This window comes from Argopecten irradians, chromosome 9 (assembly GCF_041381155.1).
Source record: "Argopecten irradians isolate NY chromosome 9, Ai_NY, whole genome shotgun sequence".
Taxonomy (NCBI): Eukaryota; Metazoa; Mollusca; class Bivalvia; order Pectinida; family Pectinidae; genus Argopecten; species Argopecten irradians.
The window spans coordinates 36,271,898-36,293,366 of NC_091142.1; the positions used below are offsets into that span (position 1 = coordinate 36,271,898).

The 21,469-nt window shown below is 34.8% G+C and overlaps 1 protein-coding gene across 1 annotated transcript; it reads right to left on the bottom strand.

Moving 5' to 3' along the window:
• Positions 1-282: 282 nt before the first annotated feature.
• LOC138332200 (uncharacterized) lies at positions 283-20,955 on the bottom strand. The gene is made up of 16 exons (XM_069280203.1): positions 20,885-20,955; positions 19,766-19,929; positions 18,557-18,613; positions 17,901-17,948; positions 16,478-16,841; positions 15,840-16,034; positions 15,320-15,609; positions 10,738-11,519; positions 10,183-10,507; positions 9,309-9,379; positions 7,070-7,181; positions 6,346-6,706; positions 5,862-6,056; positions 5,108-5,397; positions 3,057-3,646; positions 283-1,678 (listed from the first exon to the last, which is right to left on the bottom strand). The coding sequence occupies exons 3-15, from the start codon at positions 18,574-18,576 to the stop codon at positions 3,445-3,447; spliced, it is 3,255 nt and encodes a 1,084-aa protein (XP_069136304.1). The 5' UTR covers positions 18,577-18,613; positions 19,766-19,929; positions 20,885-20,955; the 3' UTR covers positions 283-1,678; positions 3,057-3,444.
• Positions 20,956-21,469: the final 514 nt, after the last annotated feature.

Consider the following 21,469-nt stretch of genomic DNA (forward strand, 5'->3'; position numbering starts at 1 on the left):
ATGTCATAAAGAAGAACGTGAAGTAGGTGGTATAACGATATTAAATAAGATAAAAAATATCTGTATCTTCTAAAATACTGAAAATGCATTTACTTTGTATGGCAACATCTTGTATGGAGATGTGAATGAATGTTAACTCTGGTATAGAGATGTGAATGAATGTTAACTCTGGTATGGAGATGTGAATGAATGTTAACTCTGGTATGGAGATGTGAATGACTGTTAACTCTGGTATGGAGATGTGAATGATTGTTAACTCTGGTATGGAGATGTGAATGATTGTTAACTCTGGTATGGAGATGTGACTGAATGTTAACTCTGGTATGGAGATGTGACTGAATGTTAACTCTGGTATGGAGATGTGAATGATTGTTAACTCTGGTATGGAGATGTGAATGATTGTTAACTCTGGTATGGAGATGTGAATGAATGTTAATTATGGTATGGAGATGTGAATAAATGTTAACTCTAGTATGGAGACGTGAATGATTGTTAACTCTGGTATGGAGATGTGAATGATTGTTAACTCTGGTATGGAGATGTGAATGATTGTTAACTCTGGTATGGAGATGTGAATGAATGTTAACTCTGGTATGGAGATGTGAATGATTGTTAACTCTGGTATGGAGATGTGAATGAATGTTAATTATGGTATGGAGATGTGAATGAATGTTAACTCTAGTATGGAGATGTGAATGATTGTTAACTCTGGTATGGAGATGTGAATGATTGTTAACTCTGGTATGGAGATGTGACTGAATGTTAACTCTGGTATGGAGATGTGAATGAATGTTAACTCTGGTATGGAGATGTGAATGATTGTTAACTCTGGTATGGAGATGTGACTGAATGTTAACTCTGGTATGGAGATGTGACTGAATGTTAACTCTGGTATGGAGATGTGAATGAATGTTAACTCTGGTATGGAGATGTGAATGATTGTTAACTCTGGTATGGAGATGTGAATGAATGTTAATTATGGTATGGAGATGTGAATGAACGTTAACTCTGGTATGGAGATATGAATGAATGTTAACTCTGGTATGGAGATGTGAATGATTGTTAACTCTGTTATGGAGATGTGACTGAATATTAAATCTGGTATGGAGATGTGAATGATTGTTAACTCTGGTATGGAGATGTGAATGATTGTTAATATGATATGATGGAAATAACCTTTAGAAAATGATTTCCTGTAGACTATTGAAACAAAACTTACTGCAGTTTTTCTCATTTTCAAACTTCTTGTGTGTGACTCTGTAATTATTCTAGTCTATACTAATTTGATTTTCGAAAAGCATATACACGATGTAATATCTTCCTGAGAAATACAACTTGTATAATTAAGTTGATATCATTCCAATCGGTAAACCATCCTCTTTTTGCAGTCCAAACGGTTCATTTTTATTGCACGCATCCTCCACCCTTTCTGCTAAGGCTGATTGATCTATTTCCTTCAATGCTGTTGTCAAGGTTTGAAGTCGATTTGAAGAGTCCACGTTTTGAAGCCAGAATTCAAGGAGTCTAAATGTATGGTTTCTTTTAAGTGAAGTGTCGTTAGTACTAGAAAGGTTTTCAGCCTGAGTGACTGGTACACCTAAGAAAGTTGCTAATGACAAATATTCTCTGTCTGGTATTTGTTTTGCGAGGCACATCATACTTCTTTGAGAGAAAACCCCTGACAAAATAAATCGATGTATTCATTAGTACACGTATATAGATTTTAAGTGATTGTTCTATTTTGAACCCTTTCATAGTTCATGAAATGGATTCCATTTTTAACAATATTCTAAGATAGAATGTATTTTCTGCCAATGTAAGATCTTTCTCTCATATCATACTATGTTAGATAGAGTTTGCCCATGTAAAATAGCTATGTAAGATAAATTTATCTTATATGACATTTCACACATGCGGAGTTATTTGTATTATAACGCAGATAACTTTCTATATGCCACCTACCTATTGTTAAAGTTTACTAATACTAGGGTACGGAAATACCTATGACAAAAATGACCGACAATCATATGCCGTATAGGCTCTAAGGTTATGTTAAAGTTAGGCTTTAACTTTACGCATTCGGGAAGACATAATTTTTCGTATTCCTTTTCCGATAAACGAGTTTCTGCGCAACTTATGCGAGATCCTATATTTTACTTACTGGCCACAAAACACGAAATCGCTAAATAATTACAGAACTCTGAATGACAGACACAATTTTTTTTATTTCAAGCATGCTGTCAAACATGAAAAAACATATTACCATCTAAGCGAGTACAACTCTCCGCTTCTAATCAAGAAAATCATTAAATAGTACAATCTTGTATCACAATTTTAAGGGTCGGACACTCGTATCGAAGTTTTGTTCTTTGGATCCCATATGAACAACTTTGACATATATGTTACTATAATTGCACATGCTCAAGAACAAAAACTTCATCGGATCATGGTGATCGAGAGCGACTCGGAGTAGCCTTGACCGCCAATATACGGATGGAGTTCCGACGTTACATATGACTCATTACTTTCATTGTAGTAATAGATAAGTAACACTACCGCCACATTTCCTCAAAATATCAACAATGCTAGATTTAGAATTTAAACACATGAAGCGTATTGATTGTTCTTTATATATATTTCTCGGATGTACGCATACCAGTATTATGTGATCAGGTACAGGTCACGAATATTTTTTCAAAGAATGATACATTCCCTCAGATAAGAATTCTGATATAACTTCCAGTTTGCCAAAACAATTGTTGTGCAATTTAAGAATATCATGTTTTAGCATAAACTCCTGAAATAAAGATAAAAGATCGGAAAGTATTTAAACGGAAATTTGGTAATGATATGAGAGAAAAAAGACTCTTTCATTGTGTGTACATGGATGAAAGGGAATATTAAACCCTATGGGTCACAAATATGGTAACACCCTCGACAACCCCGGGGCTGTACCACAGTTTGTGACCATTTCCTTCACGATTTTTATTATGGACGACCTAATATAAAAAATAATATATTAAAAAGGCTAGCGCTAAAACAAGTATTCTACTTACTATTACTTGAATATTGCGAAGAACAAGGTAGGTCACCAACAACAACCAGATCCCGCGGCGTGCCCTCTCTTCTGTGTTCCAATGTTTCTACCTGTTTAGTTTTGTGGTACTGGGAAGATTGCTCTATGCAGATGCCTTGGAGTCCAACCACTTACTACGTCATAATCTAGAGAAGCAAAATCCCCAGCTCTGTCATCTGTTTTTCTCTCAACATGAAACGACAGTGAGTTATCGTGATTGTATCTGTCAAATTCTATAAATAGATTCTTCTGTCTGGGTACCGTCGAAGAGAACCGTATAGCTGTGTTAGAGCCCAATGAAACCTTCACTTTGTCCATATTCTTCAACCGTATTGTTGGTGATGTACATGCAGGGAGGAAATTCATTCCTATTTTTTTTCTCGTTCCTGTATTTTTTCTATTCTTTCATCTTGATTCACTATTTCTGATCGGAGAAGAATGTTTCTTTGTGGTTCTGTTTTCGCGAAGAGTAATATCTGACATCTGGGATCGTCCTGGTCGTAAAGGGACTTGACTGCTGCTAATACGTCAACATCACGAGTGTTCTGTCGGGATTTTACACAAACCACTCTAAAACACAAATGGAGAATATTTAAAACATATGAATAACCAGTATGTGAGTTTGTATTCTGAACATTAAGACCTTAAACTAGCCCTTCAACTTTTGAAGACAAGAAGCCAGACAAGCTGGTGTCCGGGACTGATATATTTTTTATTGGTAAAAGGCTTTCCTCTATCATCGTGGACTGGCATATTATTCAACATTGTACTTTTGTAATTTATTGCAACGGCAAACCAGTACTTTTCCCAGTCGATAGCCTCCCTATTTTGATGCACCATACAATTCTAGATTGTTTTAAGACAGTTCTAGTGTTTCAAGGTTGACGAAAACAGCAATTTGAGCAGTGGAATACAGAATATATATACTTATTTAGATTTCCGTCTTGGATCCGGTATACAACGTCTCCACCGAAGTCAATTTGACTCGTACGAATACATTAACGATAAATGATATTGAGACGCTGAATCTGTTATGCACGTTGTGTCCTCGTTTCAATTTCTACGAATAAACTCATTGCGAATGAATCCAAATATAATGAATACATATTTTAGATGTTTGATATAATCGTTTATAGACACCGGCTCAAAAACGACGTTATTGTAGACTATTTTACGTTGCGCTCCGGTTTTCCAAATTTCCACAAAATCTAGATCAGTTGTTACGTTATTTAAATCAGTCCCAGGGCTGTCCCAGAACTGCGTATAGAGTCAACTTATTAATATATATCTCATTGCGATCAAAAGTCAAAATTTAGATATAAGAAATAATTGCTATTGTTAGCTGGTCACTAGTGTATGAACGGCATATCAGATACTGTTATTTCATCAAGACGCGCTTACGCGACGCGCGTCATTATTTGTTCATAAAGGCCGTTCATACACCCAGTGAACATAAAACAAATCAATAATATTTTTTGTCTTTGTTTCATTTCCAAATTTGCCTTTTTGATAGGCTATGCCACTATAAAAAAAAGAAATGGTGAATGGTGCGGAAACCCGACGTTATCGTGACATCACATTAGAAACATTGACGATGCGTATTGGAAAATCAATGGAATCGTACGTATAAACGTATTTCATTTAATCAAGGAGTCTAGAAAATTAATTATAAGCATTGATGTCACGTTTTTTTTTAAATCTCATCGGATTATGAAATACCTTTTGGGTACAAATTTTTGTGTGAGAAATCCGCTACACGGATTCAAACAGTTTGCAAACAAAACTTCTTTCAAAGCCTGATGGAATTAGAAAAGTGACGTCAATGCTTAACTACCATCTACAGTTTAATTTAATACATTTCGATTATACCATTTGTATTTCTGTTCATCTAAACTTGAGTAATTATAAAGTTATGTAATTGCCATGGCTTGAGATGTATCTATAATATTAGCGATCATTTACGTTATATGATATATATGAGATGCATAACCTACCATAATTGTATTGATTAAATTATAAAACAATACTCACGAACAGAAGTGATCTATCTCAACATCGATGAGATTTGGTTTTACTTCCTTTACATTGGCTGTTTCCAACTCCTTTATGTCACCGTCTTTTATATAAAAGACACGAAATGAAGGTGTTTCACCCTCTGTAATATGCTGCATTGGTTCGATAGGCAGTCTCAGGCGAACAGGTTTCAGGAAGTGGCCTTCATGTGAAATCTTGACCTTGTCTGATATTCCAAGTATTCCATGATTGTTCCCCAGGATTTGATCAAGTTTGATATGTTTTGCCATAGCATCTATATCAGTTATCTACGGACAAACATACAACAATAACTTATTTGAAATTTTATTTCTTTATCGCTCACCGTAAATACGTAATGCTTTGGTCACAATTATCGGCCGATATCCAGGGATAGGGGGTAATCGGGAGTACATCGTTGGTTTTGGCCATTTTTCCGACATCGGACAACACCGGTAAAAATTGTCTCACATCATTTACATAAAAAGGAGGCTGCACAGTATTAGTTCGGCGTCTGTTTCCAAAGATATTTTTCTTTGAGCACGTTACTGCTGCCTGAGAGCCTCGACCATCGCCAGGAAACGTCTGGTGGCTGGGGACCAGGCTAAAATGGCTAAACACCATACCGGAGGTACATCCGAAGGCTAATCGGAAGGGGTTGTGACCAAAGCATAAATAATTACTTGTAACGTTATTTCACAGGCTACTTAACTTATTTTCTCAATTTATCATTTCCTCATTTTTATACACATACCTGGATGGTGGTCGTTTTAGTATCCTCAACTGAATCTCTAGGAAATTGAATTTCCATATCGTCTCTTCTAGGATCCAGTTTCCACAGACATCCTTTCTTAGTAACATCAACAATGTGATATTCAGTTCGAGACGTTACAAAAACAGCGTCGATACTGTTCCGGTCAATATCAATGCTTACTGCTGTCGCTCCTTCCTAACAAAAGAAATACACTTTAAGGTTCCAATCAAATAAGAACTTTCCCATCGTAATGGATCGTTTGACCACTTTGAGACGAAAATAATAAACGCGTTTCTTATATGTACACATAGTATATGGCTTTATCGTTTGAACCAGTGTTTTAAGTCAACACAGAACTAAAACACTACTTTTGCTAACATAGTTGTTTCGAAAGTCTTTTATGATAACAAACGTAGATGTTTTTCACTTATTGTTTAAACTAAGATTACGTTTAGAAAAGAATTGAAACCAAAACGTTTTGTACCTCCATCCTGACGTCATGACTATCCCATGTTTCATGCAACTTCTGTCTAACATGAAAGGTGTAGATGACATTGCGCTTAGGGAGACTTGGTTCAAAGGAAACTTTGAACTGGCCATCATCTATTGATGAAAACATGTTTTGTTCCTGTCGGTTGTCGAGGAGAATGTGGGATACAAGTTGTATGTTTTCATTTTCAAATTGTGCTATTGTCATTGTTTTATTCCTTACAGCAACGCCAAATACGCTAGATTCGACGATAACTCTGCCATTTTGGATGTCTGCTGTAGGAAATTCCATTCTTCTTTTTTCTGCATCCCAGGGTTTTATTTGGACATGTAGTATTGGCTTGCTGAGACGATATCTGAAATGTGTAAATAATCACATTGGTATTCGGAAAATAGACGATAAGTAGACTTGATTTTGTATTGCATTAAATTTTGGTTCTGTATTGTTCTATATTCTGTATAATTAATAAATTAAATATTTGAACAAGAACAAATCTCTACGATATTGTTAACAATTCTTTAAATCGCTGAGGTTCCTAATCGTTGAGCTAAGGTTCCTAATCGTTGAGATTAACGATCAAACAGGTACAATGTCTTTCTTGCATTGTGTTCGTATTGCTATTAACAAATATTTACTTATAACTATTCTGAATCACACATTTCAAACCTAAATATTTGCCTTTTCGGTCTTTATGATATTTGAAAAGACTTATTCCAACCTTTCATGGTAATCCTGTTGCAATGTCAGTGTGGCAATGCTACTGTCTTTTTCCAAGGCTATTGGATATTTTTCAATTCCATGATGATCCATGCTTATTTTAGCGACTGTTTCTGCAAAACATATAATAATATTAACATTGCCGTGCGTTACCACTATAATTATTTCATATGAATGTAGTATTTTTTGTGTTCGCACGCAATGGTATTTTGATTAGAGTATCTTATTTATATATATTTATTATATTGAAACTTATACACAATACAATGAAGCCAGATTATAGTTAAAGTGTTTTAATACTGCTGATACTATCATGAAATATTCGGATTAAACGTAACATGTGGCTTCTTGGCAGTTACTCGTACGACTACAAACATTCATGTATTATATAGGTAGATGTATACCTCTGAATTAATCTACAATTTAATTCGATATTTAAAGTCAATATTGCTCGATTAATATGATTTTTATATTAGCTGTAAATGGAGCAAATGAATCCTACTATGAAAGTCACAATCGTTATTTGTGGACATAAATAGAGTCAAATGCTTAAACAATTACATAACCTTGCATTACTCACCATTACTCGAAATTTCTGGCTATCTGAACATATACGTAAACTTGATGTAGGTTTAGCTTTGTATATCAACTCGTTCTATTTGAAGAATTATGTACTTATTGATTATTAACGTAATTATCCCTATTAGAAAGATGCCAACTGAAAAAACCTTTGATAAATGATATTAATATACATCTCAGCGAAAGCTTTGCGAAAACACAATTGGAGTTTAAGGATGTATATTTTTTCTAAGATGTAAATTTGTCTTATATCAAATGTTTTTTCCCATGTAGGTTTTTGAAAATGGGTGTTCAAAGCATAGACAAATTGGAAGAAAAATAATCTGTCCGTGTACTCGTTTCAAAGATATTGCAACTACGATAATTTCATCGTTTTGGTCATATACACGATAGATTAAAGCTATGATTGCTATAACGGATTGTTTGATATACATTAATGTTTGCAGCATTTATTGTATATGTGTGTTCTTTCAAATATAGCAATATTTATCTATTATGGCCCGGTTCAGAGGGCACTATTGCCTCATAGTATTGTCGAGGGCACTATCCCATCACGAGACAATACTATGAGGCAATAGTGTCCTCTCAAACAGGCCATAATGGGTTTAGTACATCACCCTCATACGAGACCCGTTTGTATGTCACCGTATCAGAAGCACGTCAAGCGACACCTCGCAACGCTATTTTCGTTTCCACACCACATTTAAAGTACAACATATGAATTGTCGTAGAAATCTTTTGTTTTTATAAAAGGGGATTCAGCTTCAAGAAGATTAAAAGTAATTCAATATAGAACAGGAGTGAACTGTGTTCTGTAGAAAAGCAATGTTTGCCTCCATCCTCGCACACAGCAGCCTGTCCGCCATCTTGACGTCTTGGTCGAAGCGCAACGTTATAATGACGTCATGTAATGGTGACGTCACAATACATTCACGTTCAGTTTCGCGCCACTTCAATATTGCAAATAGTACCCATGTGTATAGCCAATCAGAATCCAGTATTCTGTCACGTGATGTACTAATGTTTAATAAGACTCTTATATTTATTCAGATAATCAACATATGCTACTCCTACCTCTTAATTTTGAGATACAAAACACATAGGTGTTAGTAATTTTTGCTTGATATTACCTTTTTTTTAAATATTTTAAAATATTTTCCTTATCAAAGAGGAAACATTTGCTCTCTCTGAGTCAGGAACATCAATGGGTCTATGTATTTACTGTTTGTCCCATTTGGATATTTGTTACTGCTTAATATTAAAGAGTTAAAAATTAAAGTGCTGAATCTACCTTGAAATATAAAGGGTGATAACAGTATATCATTTCCCAATTTAATGCTAAACATTTCAACTAATGTAAGTAATTATAATAAAATATAAAGCAAAGCGAGGAAAAATGGGGAAAAATAGGCAGCCAAATGGGCCATTACTTAAAATATGTATAAAAATATTATGTAATGTATAAACAATCTGCAAACAATGGAAGTCTAGTTTTGCATATACTAACTTGTTTATGAGCAAATTTCAAAACGTTTTTCATCCAGTTGGAATTGAGATTTCATCGAGAACGAAACTTTAGAGGACAACGTTGAATTTCTCAACATGACACTTATTTCAGAAGGATCATAGGTAATTCTAACAAAGATACTTTTATAATATACCTGCATATTTTTCTTCTTCTATTCTGTGACCTAGTTGATTCTTTCCTTTTGGGATTCGTTTGTTGTCTAATCTGAAATATGATTGTATTTCCTTACTTATTAGATAGTAATTAAGGTATGATCGATCTTGAATTTACAAGATCATTACGGATGTGTGGATCATTCGGTCTTCCTTAGCTTATTGGGCGGAGAAGATGGCAATATAGAGACTGAGCAACAATTCTCTTCTTGATACTGTTAAATAAGATATTACATAGACCAGATTCAACGTATGAATTGAGAGGATGTTATCCCTAAGGTCCATCGGATGTTTTCAGTCAGGGAGGCTTTCCCGTCTATGATAATATTACAATGATTTAATTGACCGGATTAATTTAAATTGAAACAAATGTTATGAACTGTCAATAACTGTTCGCTTCGAGAAATAAATATGGTATAAGGGAAATGGTGAAAACAGTGCAAAACATGAGATGATAGACTTATTTAAAATATAATTATACAATCCTATAATTGTCAAAAATTAAACTATTCATTAAGTATAACCGAAGGGCCCTCACCCTCCTAAATTATGCTAAAGCTTCATAATGAGAAATTACAAATGATGTGTGAAGTTCTAAATATTGTAAGTATTATCTCGATTAGATGCAGTGCGACATTTACTCAGCTGTACCATAAAGACCTACGGTAAGGTATTGTAGTTTAATAGTTAACCCACTGAACGAAGGTCTTGGATATTTCTTGCGTGAATCTCATGTTAATCTAGTGAAATGCAAATGAAACTGATTGTTTCAGAAGTTTTATTGAATTGATATTTTGCCTTCATATTATCGATTAAGAATAACATTATTTTGGCATACTAATCAGCGCAACTGACCTTTTATTAGGAAGTACATTAGACATTTTAAAAGAAACCTCTTTGTTGAATTTTTTTTCGAATCTGACTGCAAGTGCTCTTTGCTCAATCTCTATCAACGCTTCCTTTAGTACTTCAAGTCTTATAAACGGATCTGTTCTTTGGTTATCAAGCCAGTATAGAAGCAGTCTGAGCTTTAACTGATTTTTGTCTTGAGGATGAGGAAAATTTTCCGCTAGTTGATCAGCAGTTACTATTGGTACATTTAAACATGTTGCAAAAGTGTGGTATTCACGGTCGGGTATCTGCCTTGCCAGGAGGGCCATGCTTTTCTCTGAGAATACTTCTACAAAACAAAATAATAGTGTATCAATTTTATATGTAACAAATGTCTACATTAAATAAAAAAGGCCACGTATTGCAAATTATTGAATTTGTTTTGTTTCACATGATGAGGAGGTTAGTCATGTTTCAGACACTTCAATGGAACTACAATGACACACAAAATATACATCCTTTACTGAGGACAATTATCATGACCAAATGAACGCTAATGTTACTAAGATTCAAAATTACCTGCATATTCTCCTGATTCTTGTTTAGACTGGTCTTTGTATTTTGGAATTCGTTTGTCATGTTCCTCATGGCCATGCTGTGTATTTTTCTTTATCTCATCTATGTCGACAGAGATGTTGCCATGAGCTCCAATACTTTTAGGAGTACCAATTGTATCACTTCCGTCATTCGACGGTGATTGAGGACCGGATACTTCCCGTTTGTAAACGATGGATTGCAGTCCTGGAGATTTATATAACGTTTCTCGCGATGACGACATCGACAAGCCTAGGTTTTTTCGCTTCTTCATTTCTGTCAAGACATGGAACGTTGCTTTGTGAAGTGGTCTGCGATATTTCCCTTCATCCACGTCGTACTCCAGTGTAGCGAACTCACCAACCCCGTACGCTTGATGTCTTTCTACATAAAATGACAGGGAGTTATCCTTATTGTTACTGTCAAACATTATAAACGGACTTACCCGAGGAGAGTGCATAGGGAAGCGGATCGCCGTATTTAAGGCCAGCGAAACCCTTACTCTGTCCATATTTTTCAGTCTTATGGTTGGTGAAGTACATATTTGAACTAAGTTCATTCCCAGTTCTTCCATACGCTCTTTACTCATTTCCTTTCTTTCATCTCGACTGACTATTTCCGAGCGGAGATATAATAGCTTTCCTTCTGTTATGATTTTAGAAAAGAGTAGGATGTTACATCGTGGATCGTCAAGGTTATAAACTAATTTGACTACCGATTTTATTTGCACAGAACGAACGAGTTGTCGTTGTCTAGTGACAATCACTCTGAAATGGAAATAAAGTAAAAGATAAACTGAAGAACATTGTAGCAACAGCTTCACATAGACAAGGACGCAATGGCATACGGATTTGAAACGATAGCTTTTCATCCTATTGAAATCACAAAGAAAGAACTTTTTCTTGTCTGGAATTTTGAATCATCGCGCCCATAGGCGCCACATCGATTCGAACTTTCAACCAGAGGTGAATACCTTGTGATAATACGACGGGTCATTTAAACCACTGCCACCGCAGCCCCTCGTGACCCAGAGATTGAGGACTTGTGGTATTAGATGTATGTTGGGACATCTTCACCACTCGTCACCATGGCCCCTTTTGACTCAGAGATGGTGGGCTTGGTGTAATATGTTGGGACATCTTAATCACTCGGCCATCACGGCCCGCAGTGACTCAGAGATAGAGGACCTGGTGTAATATATTGGGACATCTTAACCACTCGGTCACCACTGCCCCTTGTGACTCGTATATTGAGGGGCTTGTGGTAATATGTCGGGACATTATGAAAATGATTTTAGCATTACTGCCAAAAATAGTTATATTTACATCCACAGTGTAGTGAAATGAGTACATACAGTCAGACCATGAACCCGAGCTGTGGTCTACAAATACTATTATACTTCTACAGCATTATTAATAATTATAAAGTGATTTCTGCAGGCATGTTTCTATTTAAACATCCGTAAGGAAAAAAACAAGACATTTACAGAGCATAAAGTCGATGGTGTAACTAATGCTTACAAGGCATCATAAATGTTTGTCTGTCTATTTGAATGATTTTTACAGCATCATTAATCAAATCTAGTGGTTTTTTATATAGATCACTGAAGAAAAAGTAAAATCTAATAATTATTATGTGACGTCACATTGCACCCATATCGAACCACCAGCGTTCCAAAAAGACTGAATGGATATTTATCATTTCCATTGCGGCTATAAATAGAAGTCCATTGAAGATATTATCAAAATCCAATCATATATTTACATTTCAATATTAATTTGTCATGTTGTATTGTCCTATTGGCGACCTCGACATGCGAAGAGTGACAGTACGACACCATGTCAGGCGTAGAGCAACACGCGCTATCCGAAGAGCGATGGTGTGTCACGCGATGAGCTATAATATATACAAGTATTAGCTTCCCAAAAAGCTATGAAGGCTACCATACATAATTAAATATCAGGAATCAATAATAGGAAAGCTTGACGAATTGTTCTGTTCAAAGATAGCTGCCATTGTTCTTATGACGATTCATTTTTGAAGAATGATAATTTAAATGTTTTCACATTCAACGAACAAGATAACCAACTTCATGGTATTTATGAAAGGGCCACTAGGCTACCTTTTCGAAAAAAATGTATCTTTAAAACAATTATAACATAAAAAAAATTGATAATGATTGTCAAAGATGAGGGTATATCACTAACGAAGTTGACGTTTTACCGTCTGGCGCAGAAATAGATAGTCAATTAACACGACGTCGAGAAACATGATACGACCTGCGCTATGAAAATTAACGATTTGTTTATTTTAATGAAGTTGTTGAGAAGGTGTAGTTGGCTTTTTCCTAATGCTAACAAGTTTTCCGTCTAATATACACCTGTAAGGATATACATGTTCATGTACTTGGACAAGTTGATGAAATATATAATATACGTATAGAAACATGCATAACATTTCGTTTAAAACTGTCCTTTACTTTAGCGCATGCAGTTCAACAAATATCCCATAAGTAAAGCCTAACTTTGTTCCAGCATTTCCCATGCAACGGACACATTTTACAAGTAGGTCATAATCATCTAGCCAACAGTACTAGTTAGGCTCTATATAGATACCCCGCGCGCTACTGAAAATGTTTCTATTCAATACGTGTATCGTCGCCTTGTGTGATTTCTGAGAATAATATTCGACAACCAGAAAAACATTTGGACTTCTCTGGATTTATCTAAAGATAATATGTTTACAATAATTTACCAATTGGTACCCCTTACACAAATGAAATCTTCAGCAACAAGTAACCAATCAACACACGTAAATCGTTTTGTCCAGCAAATCAAAGTGAACAGACTATTTATAACCATGTGAAACCTCAACAACATGGCAGACAAAGCGACCGATTTTAACAGCTACCATCCTGGGATGGTAGTAATAATGAGAAAAGCGACAATGTAACAAGGCGCCGATTGCTGTCATGTTGCACTGTCGCATTGGCGATCCTGCCGATTGAAGAGCAACAATGTGTCAAGCGAAGATCAACGATAAGTGATACATCATAAAATTACCATCATAATTGATATCAACCAAATTAATCCATAGGTAGTCAATATTTCAGTAGAGATCATCATTAATACCTCAGAAAAAATGATGGAAGAACTCGCACACACCAGTGATACTTCATAACAGGCGAAAGTACTCACGACAAAAGTGAAACTTCACAACAGACGGAAGTACTCACGACAAAAGTGAAACTTTATAACAGACGGAAGTACTCACGACAAAAGTGAAACTTCAAAACAGACGGAAGTACTCACGGACAAAAGTGATACTTCATGACAGATAGAAGTACTCACGGAAAAAAGTGATACTTCATGACAGACGGAAGTACTCACGGACAAAAGTGATACTTCATGACAGATAGAAGTACTCACGGAAAAAAGTGATACTTCATGGTAGACGGAAGTACTCACGACAAAAGTGAAACTTCACAACAGACGGAAGTACTCACGGAAAAAAGTGATACTTCATGACAAACGGAAGTACTCACGGACAAAAGTGATACTTCATGACAGACGGAAGTACTCACGGACAAAAGTGATACTTCATGACAGATAGAAGTACTCACGGAAAAAAGTGATACTTCATGGCAGACGGAAGTACTCACGACAAAAGTGAAACTTCACAACAGACGGAAGTACTCACGGACAAAAGTGATACTTCTTGACAGACGGAAGTACTCACGGACAAAAGTGAAACTTCATAACAGACGGAAGTACTAACAAACAAAAGTGATACTTCATGACAGATACAGTGTAGAAGCACTCACGGGCAAAAGTGATACTTCACAACAGACGGAAGTACTCACGGACAAAAGTGATACTTCATGACAGACGTGAGTATTCACGGACAAAAGTGATACTTCATGACAGATAGAAGTACTCAAGGACAAAAGTGATACTTCATGACAGACAGAAGTACTCACGGACAAAAGTGATACTTCATGACAGATAGAAGTACTTACGGACAAAATGATACTTCATGACAGATAGAAGTACTCACGGAAAAAAGTGATACTTCATGACAGACGGAAGTACTCACGGACAAAAGTGAAACTTCATAACAGACGGAAGTACTCACGGACAAGTGATACTCATGACAGAAAGAAGTACTCACGGACAAAAGTGAAACTTCATAACAGACGGAAGTACTCACGAACAAAAATGATACTTCATAACAGACGGAAGTACTAACAAACAAAAGTGATACTTCATGACAGATACAGTGTAGAAGCACTCACGGACAAAAGTGAAACTTCATAACAGACGGAAGTACTTACGAACAAAAGTGATACTTCATGACAGATAGAAGTACTCACGGACAAAAGGGATACTTCATGACAGATAGAAGTACTCACGGACAAAAGTGAAACTTCATAACAGACGGAAGTACTCACGGACAAAAGTGATACTTCATAACAGACGGAAGTACTCACGGACAAAAGTGAAACTTTATAACAGACGGAAGTACTTACGGACAAAAGTGATATTTCATGACAGTCGGAAGTACTCACGGACAAAGGTGATCCGTCGTAACCTCAAACAGGTTTGGTTCGACCTCCTTTATTGTCGCCGATTCCAACTCCTTAACCTCACCGTCCTCTACATACAGGACAAGTGCAGTAGGCTGTTCACCTTCAGGAGTAGGCTGGAGAGACTGTATAGGCAGTGTCAGGCGCACAGGAACTTGAAAGTTGTGTTCATGTGTCACGTTCACTTTGTCGGAGATTCCAAGCATACCATGATCCTTCCCAAGTAACTGAGTTATCTTCCGACTTTTAATTGCTTCATCAAGGGAGGTAACCTTAAAACAAAAGTATAATTGTTCCAACGGATCATTTTTAAAGATTTGTAATAATTTTCTATACCATTTTACGATAACACGTAGTCAACAATTTTGGTTTTGGTTTTATTAGTTTAACGTTAGTGTAACGGCCATTGCCACACAACAATAAAATGTGTAGCCATGAATTCATTACTTCGTTTTACAGGAATATTGCATTTTGATTAGTGCTCAAAATGTTAACCATCTACCTCGACAGTGACTGTCATGGTACTCCGTACCGCACCAGGAGGGAAGTATAGTTTCATGTCTTCATTTTGCGGATCCAACTTCATCACACCACCTGCCTTCGTAACGTCAAATGTCTGAGTTTCAACCTCAGACGTTATAAACATGGCATCAATATCAAACTGGTCTGTTTCAATGCCCACAGTCATCTGTCCGACCTAAGAAAGAATAAGTATTTCATTTAAGTACCCTAGCCCTTCTAGTCATGTAATATAGGACCCATTCATACAAGGTATAGCACCTTTGGGAAAACTTTCCACCTTATAATTAGTATGTGAAACAAGGCATTTTACCCGAAACCAGGATAAAAATCCTTTGATGGGAAATAATTTAAGTTTATAATTGATACATTGTATGTTAGAAAAAGATGCAGCTAATTCAAGGAATATAAGATTTTTTCAATAGTGTGGAGTAAGCGGAATCCACTGATTTGTTTCTGTCATAATATACGACATATGCGAGGTTTACATTGTTTTAATCCATATACAAATAGACCACTTGACTATTTACCAGATGATTTCTTTTTATTGATTTCGTTAGGTTAACAATACGATAATATATGTTAACCATATAATTAAAAAACAATAATAATGCAATGTACCTTCATCTTCACCTCATGGCGAGTCCATGTTTCTTTTCCTCTTTGTCTCACATAAAAGGTATAAATGGCGTTGCGCGTAGGGGTTTTAGGTTCAAAAATTATTTCTATAAAACCATCTGATTTTTTTAATATGAACCTTTCTTGTTCGGTTTTGCTTTCAAGTGTAACATAGGGCATAGGATATATGTCCCTTTTTGCACATTCAGCCTCGGTCAGAGTTGGGCTGGATATATCCACGCCTATTACAGTTGATTCGATTGTGATTTTGTCGTTTTGAATCTCTTTTGAGGGGAATTCTTTGTTTCTTTTTTCTGGGTCCCATGGCTTAGTTTTAACACAGATTAAGTCTTTGTAACTTATGCCTCTGAAATGTAAAAATATAATCCCTTGATAAATGAGCATTTATGTTATATGTAAATTTTGACTTTGAAATAACATCATTGTTCAGGTCTAGTATAGAAGAAAGTAACTCTTAAGGGATCTTTAAACAACAATATTTAAGCAATAAACTGTTACCAGATTGGACATACAGTTGATATGAAGCCCATCCGGAAGGAAGATAAATAGAATGGCGCCCGTTAGGGCGCCATGAATATTTATCTTTCGGACGGATGGGCTTCATATCAACTGTATGTCCAATCTGGTAACAGTTTATTACTTATATTTCCATTACGATTATTAAAATTCAACACTATACATGTATATCCTTTGAATTTTCCCGCTTGCGCTTGTGTTGACGTCACCAAGTTTAATAAACGGAACAGCCATATCATCAGCTTCTGAATATAGTTCAACACAAAACGGTTTGAAACAAGCGAACAAATGAAAATTATGCGATGATATTTTTTAATACATGCTACTTTGTAAACATGATAATACTATTAGATTTCATAGACCACACAACTTTAAAACCACTTTTTAAATTATTTGACCGTTATGTATAGGCGTAAGTATATATTGTATACACTGTCCGTGACGCGGCGGAAACGTTAAATATTCATACGCTTGACCAGATTGGAGTTCATAGCGTGATATTGCCCATCTGGTTTAACATAGATCAAACGGGAAACTGAAAGTAGAATGGAAATATATATATTACTATAACTCTTATCTTCATCCTATTCTTACCATAACTCTACACCATTTGGATCATTATCTAATAATGATTTTATGTGTTCTAGAAATAAATAGCTTCAAAAAATTCGTAATAAGAACATTTTGATAAACCATTTTCTGAAAAAGATAAATAAAAAAAATGAGTGTTTACAATATGAATTACGTTGAGAAAACCATGGTTATCGTTCGATGTTCCCCAATATATATTTGAACGAGTCGTTGTATGAGTGTGATGTTTATGTAAATTACATATCGTTATAAAGACTTATTGGTTTCACATCTGATTGTAAATATAGTGTTCACTTACTCGTCCATTCTGCGATCTTCTATGTTTGGAAGTGAAACCTCGTCCAGTCTGCAATATGATTGGTGTAACATTTATAAGAGAGAAAGCTGATACTGAAATCTGACAATAACTTGGTGATAGATTGGTATGACTAGAACTATTCGTTCTGTACTTTTCGTTCTTTTTCTATATTAATCGTATTGTTTACTGTTAGCTATTAACACTTATTACATGGATATAATTAAACCGCCAAAATTTCCTTCGCCCATAATATTTCATTTGTACATAGAATTTTATTGGTAAAAAGTTAGATGGTATGTATTATAAATGCCGTGAAATGTGTTTATGTGCCGATCGCAAAATTAAAATCTTTAATGAATGAGCAAGAGAATGGGTCAGTAAATGGGAGTAAACTATATTATGAAAATATACAATAAACATCCATAATTGTAAAAACATTTAAATACTGGTATGACACTATGAATTTATTGATTGACTAATATTAAGTTTACATGTAGGTATGAAAGTGTATACGTGAGTATATTTATTGTATTATGTTGTTTACAATTGTTTATGTATTAATGAAATGATACGTTGGGAAAACATACAAAGTATTATTCGACGAGGTTGACACATAATTATGTACTTATGATTCTGTATAGAAAATAGTTTATTACCTGCTTGGCTTACTGCCCATTTCTTTCGTTTCATCTCAAAACTTAACAATTTTTGATCTGAAACACAAAATAAACAGAATATCTAAATACAATTTCATTATCAATACATCATTCCACACGATCTGTTTTTGTTGTTTAACATTTGCAGTATAAACGGAATTCTAACAACATACACATGACCTTGTAACACAGTTATAGTCAGGTAAACATTTTGTTGGGGCTCGATAACATATTCGATAACACTACCCGTGTAATCAACACCCTTGATGTTTATTTTATGACAACCTTGGTTTGACAATCCTGTGACATGTATTTTAATGTTAGTTTCTTGTCAGTTATAACCTATGCTTTACTGTAAATCGACTGTCTTTCGCGGATGCTGATGAATTGATAGTAGATAACCTTATTTTGCTATTAATTAAACAGTACTTGTTTAAACCTACAACCATTGTAACATTAATGACGAGTGAAACTTGGGATAAACTTGTATCAAAATAAAACTTGGGATATATATACTTTCATCTATATTTGAGACATATATATACATGTACATGATTATACGAAATTCTTTTATAAAATGAAACCTTTTTGTACTGCTAAATAAACTTCATGTTCAAACTGTTAACTATTTAACTATGTGAACAGTGAACCACCTAGTCTGAGTCTGCAAATTAATATAGCTCCCCGATTGTGTATGTGTTGTCTTTATATATGTGTGTGAGAGAGTAAGTAAAGGCATATAAAATAGCCAACCCTATACTAATGTTTAGTTGTAAAATTCTATACGAATGGATATGGTTGTATGTTTATAAGTTTGAATGTACATGTATTGTATTTGTAATGTGTTGTTGATAAAATTGAAATTTAATTAAAAAAAAAATAAAAACTTTCGCGGTAACTAATTTCGCGATTTTCCTTTCAGTTAAAATGTAATGGAAATACCGCTGAGTTGAATTGTGGAAGCATTGTGGAATGTATCAATTCGTGGAGATAAACTTCGGCAAATTTACCTTGATAGCGAAATTCGCGAAAATAACTTACATACAAAACAAAGTCGGTTTACAATAACCAAAACGCAACTTTGTTAAATAACGTCATTGAATTACGTTAGCATCGATGTAATATGCGTTCTAGGGGTGTACAAGATTGCATTTCAATCACGTAAAAAGACTTTATAGAATGTTTTTGTCTTGCACTACATACACTTACATGAGACTTCTTTACTTATCCTATGCCTGTCTGCGCGCCCACGACCTTATGTCTGGCCGCATGTCAAACCTCCCACCTACAATAACAGACACGTGCCATCATGGATCAGTTATCCATTTGTCTGTCATATCGCTCTTGAACTTTTCCACATTCTTTCGTACTATCTTTGTAAAATCGGAAATAAATTACAATAAAAAGTTTTCATTGAAAATCGGTAATTTCATAAATAACATGAAGATATATTTAATGAATGAAGCATGTCATTGTTCAGATCCACCTGAGGTAGATACTTATCTAGGTCGTTAACTGTTGGGTCTTGTATATGCACATGCTCGAGCAATGGCTTCAAACAATGTTATCTGATTGTTGTCCAAACGCTTGTGTGTCAAACCTGTACGGTAAGAACCGTGTAATTACGTGACTTGTATTGTAGTGTCATACAATACCATTGTTATGTTTCAATACAAAGTTCATTGTTTCCTACTATACGTGTATAATCGATTATATTAATCATAGTATGATACTAAGGTATGATTGGAGATTCATAACGATAATGACACATAACATATTTATACAATATTTACAGATCTTACCAATAATACTAATACAGACAATGTAACACGTAACCTCGAGAAACATGCTGTGTGATACTTTTGATAACAGCAAGATCTTATCAATCTTTTGGTCTCGTTACAATAATGTGGTGTTGTATGTGTGCAATCTGATAATTCATTATTATCCCTATTCACGTTTAACATACAGATAGCGGAACAGTTAAAAGTACATCTATATTACTAATATTTATGAATGAATAAAACAAATTAACAAAGGACGATAACAACATGTATTGATTCATAAACTGAATGAAAAGGAAATAGGTTTAAAAAACACACTTTTCATTTAAATAACGAACGCCAAATATACTTCTACACTAAGCAGTTGTGTAAAGTAAAATAATCCACGGTTTTGGCTTGATGCCAGCATTGTGTCCGGACGTGGATGATTTCATAATTAGAAAATATTTATAACAATCAAGTAACTTTACAAATGGTTATTGTTTTATATCTGATGAATACATTTCTGATAATTTTTATAACAATTTAACTATTATAAACTTACCTTAATGGTAACAAATCTTTGCATCCCTCTTCTTAATATTAGGAATTTCCATATTGCTTCCTGGTTCTGATTTGCACGGATGCCAGCACAGAACTAATGAATATATTCGGAATGTCTCGGTAGTTTTCGGTTGATGACCAGGTACTTCTTTATCCCCATCATAGAGTTGGCATTATTAAAAACACTGAGAACTGTTATTGGAATTCAGGGTCACAATGGCAACAAAAACAAATCCACTATAACAAAATCCACGCTTATAAAAACATTTGACTTAAAACCAAGTTCTACGACCTCAACAATTTTGTATTTAATGCTATTCCATTTGTCGTAAATAAAGCAATACACCTGCACACGTTTACCAGAACACCTGAATCTAGCACCCTCACTTATATTCTTTAAGTATACAATATTGTTGGGGGTGAAACGGAATTTGAAATTAAAATACTCCATTCAATTTACCATCACAATTCTGGTTTTAAATGCGTCAATTACAAATATTTGATATCCAACGTATAATTTAGAATTAAAGTGTTTTGAAACTATTCAAATATTTGCATTTAAAGGATTAATTTGAATTTATATTTT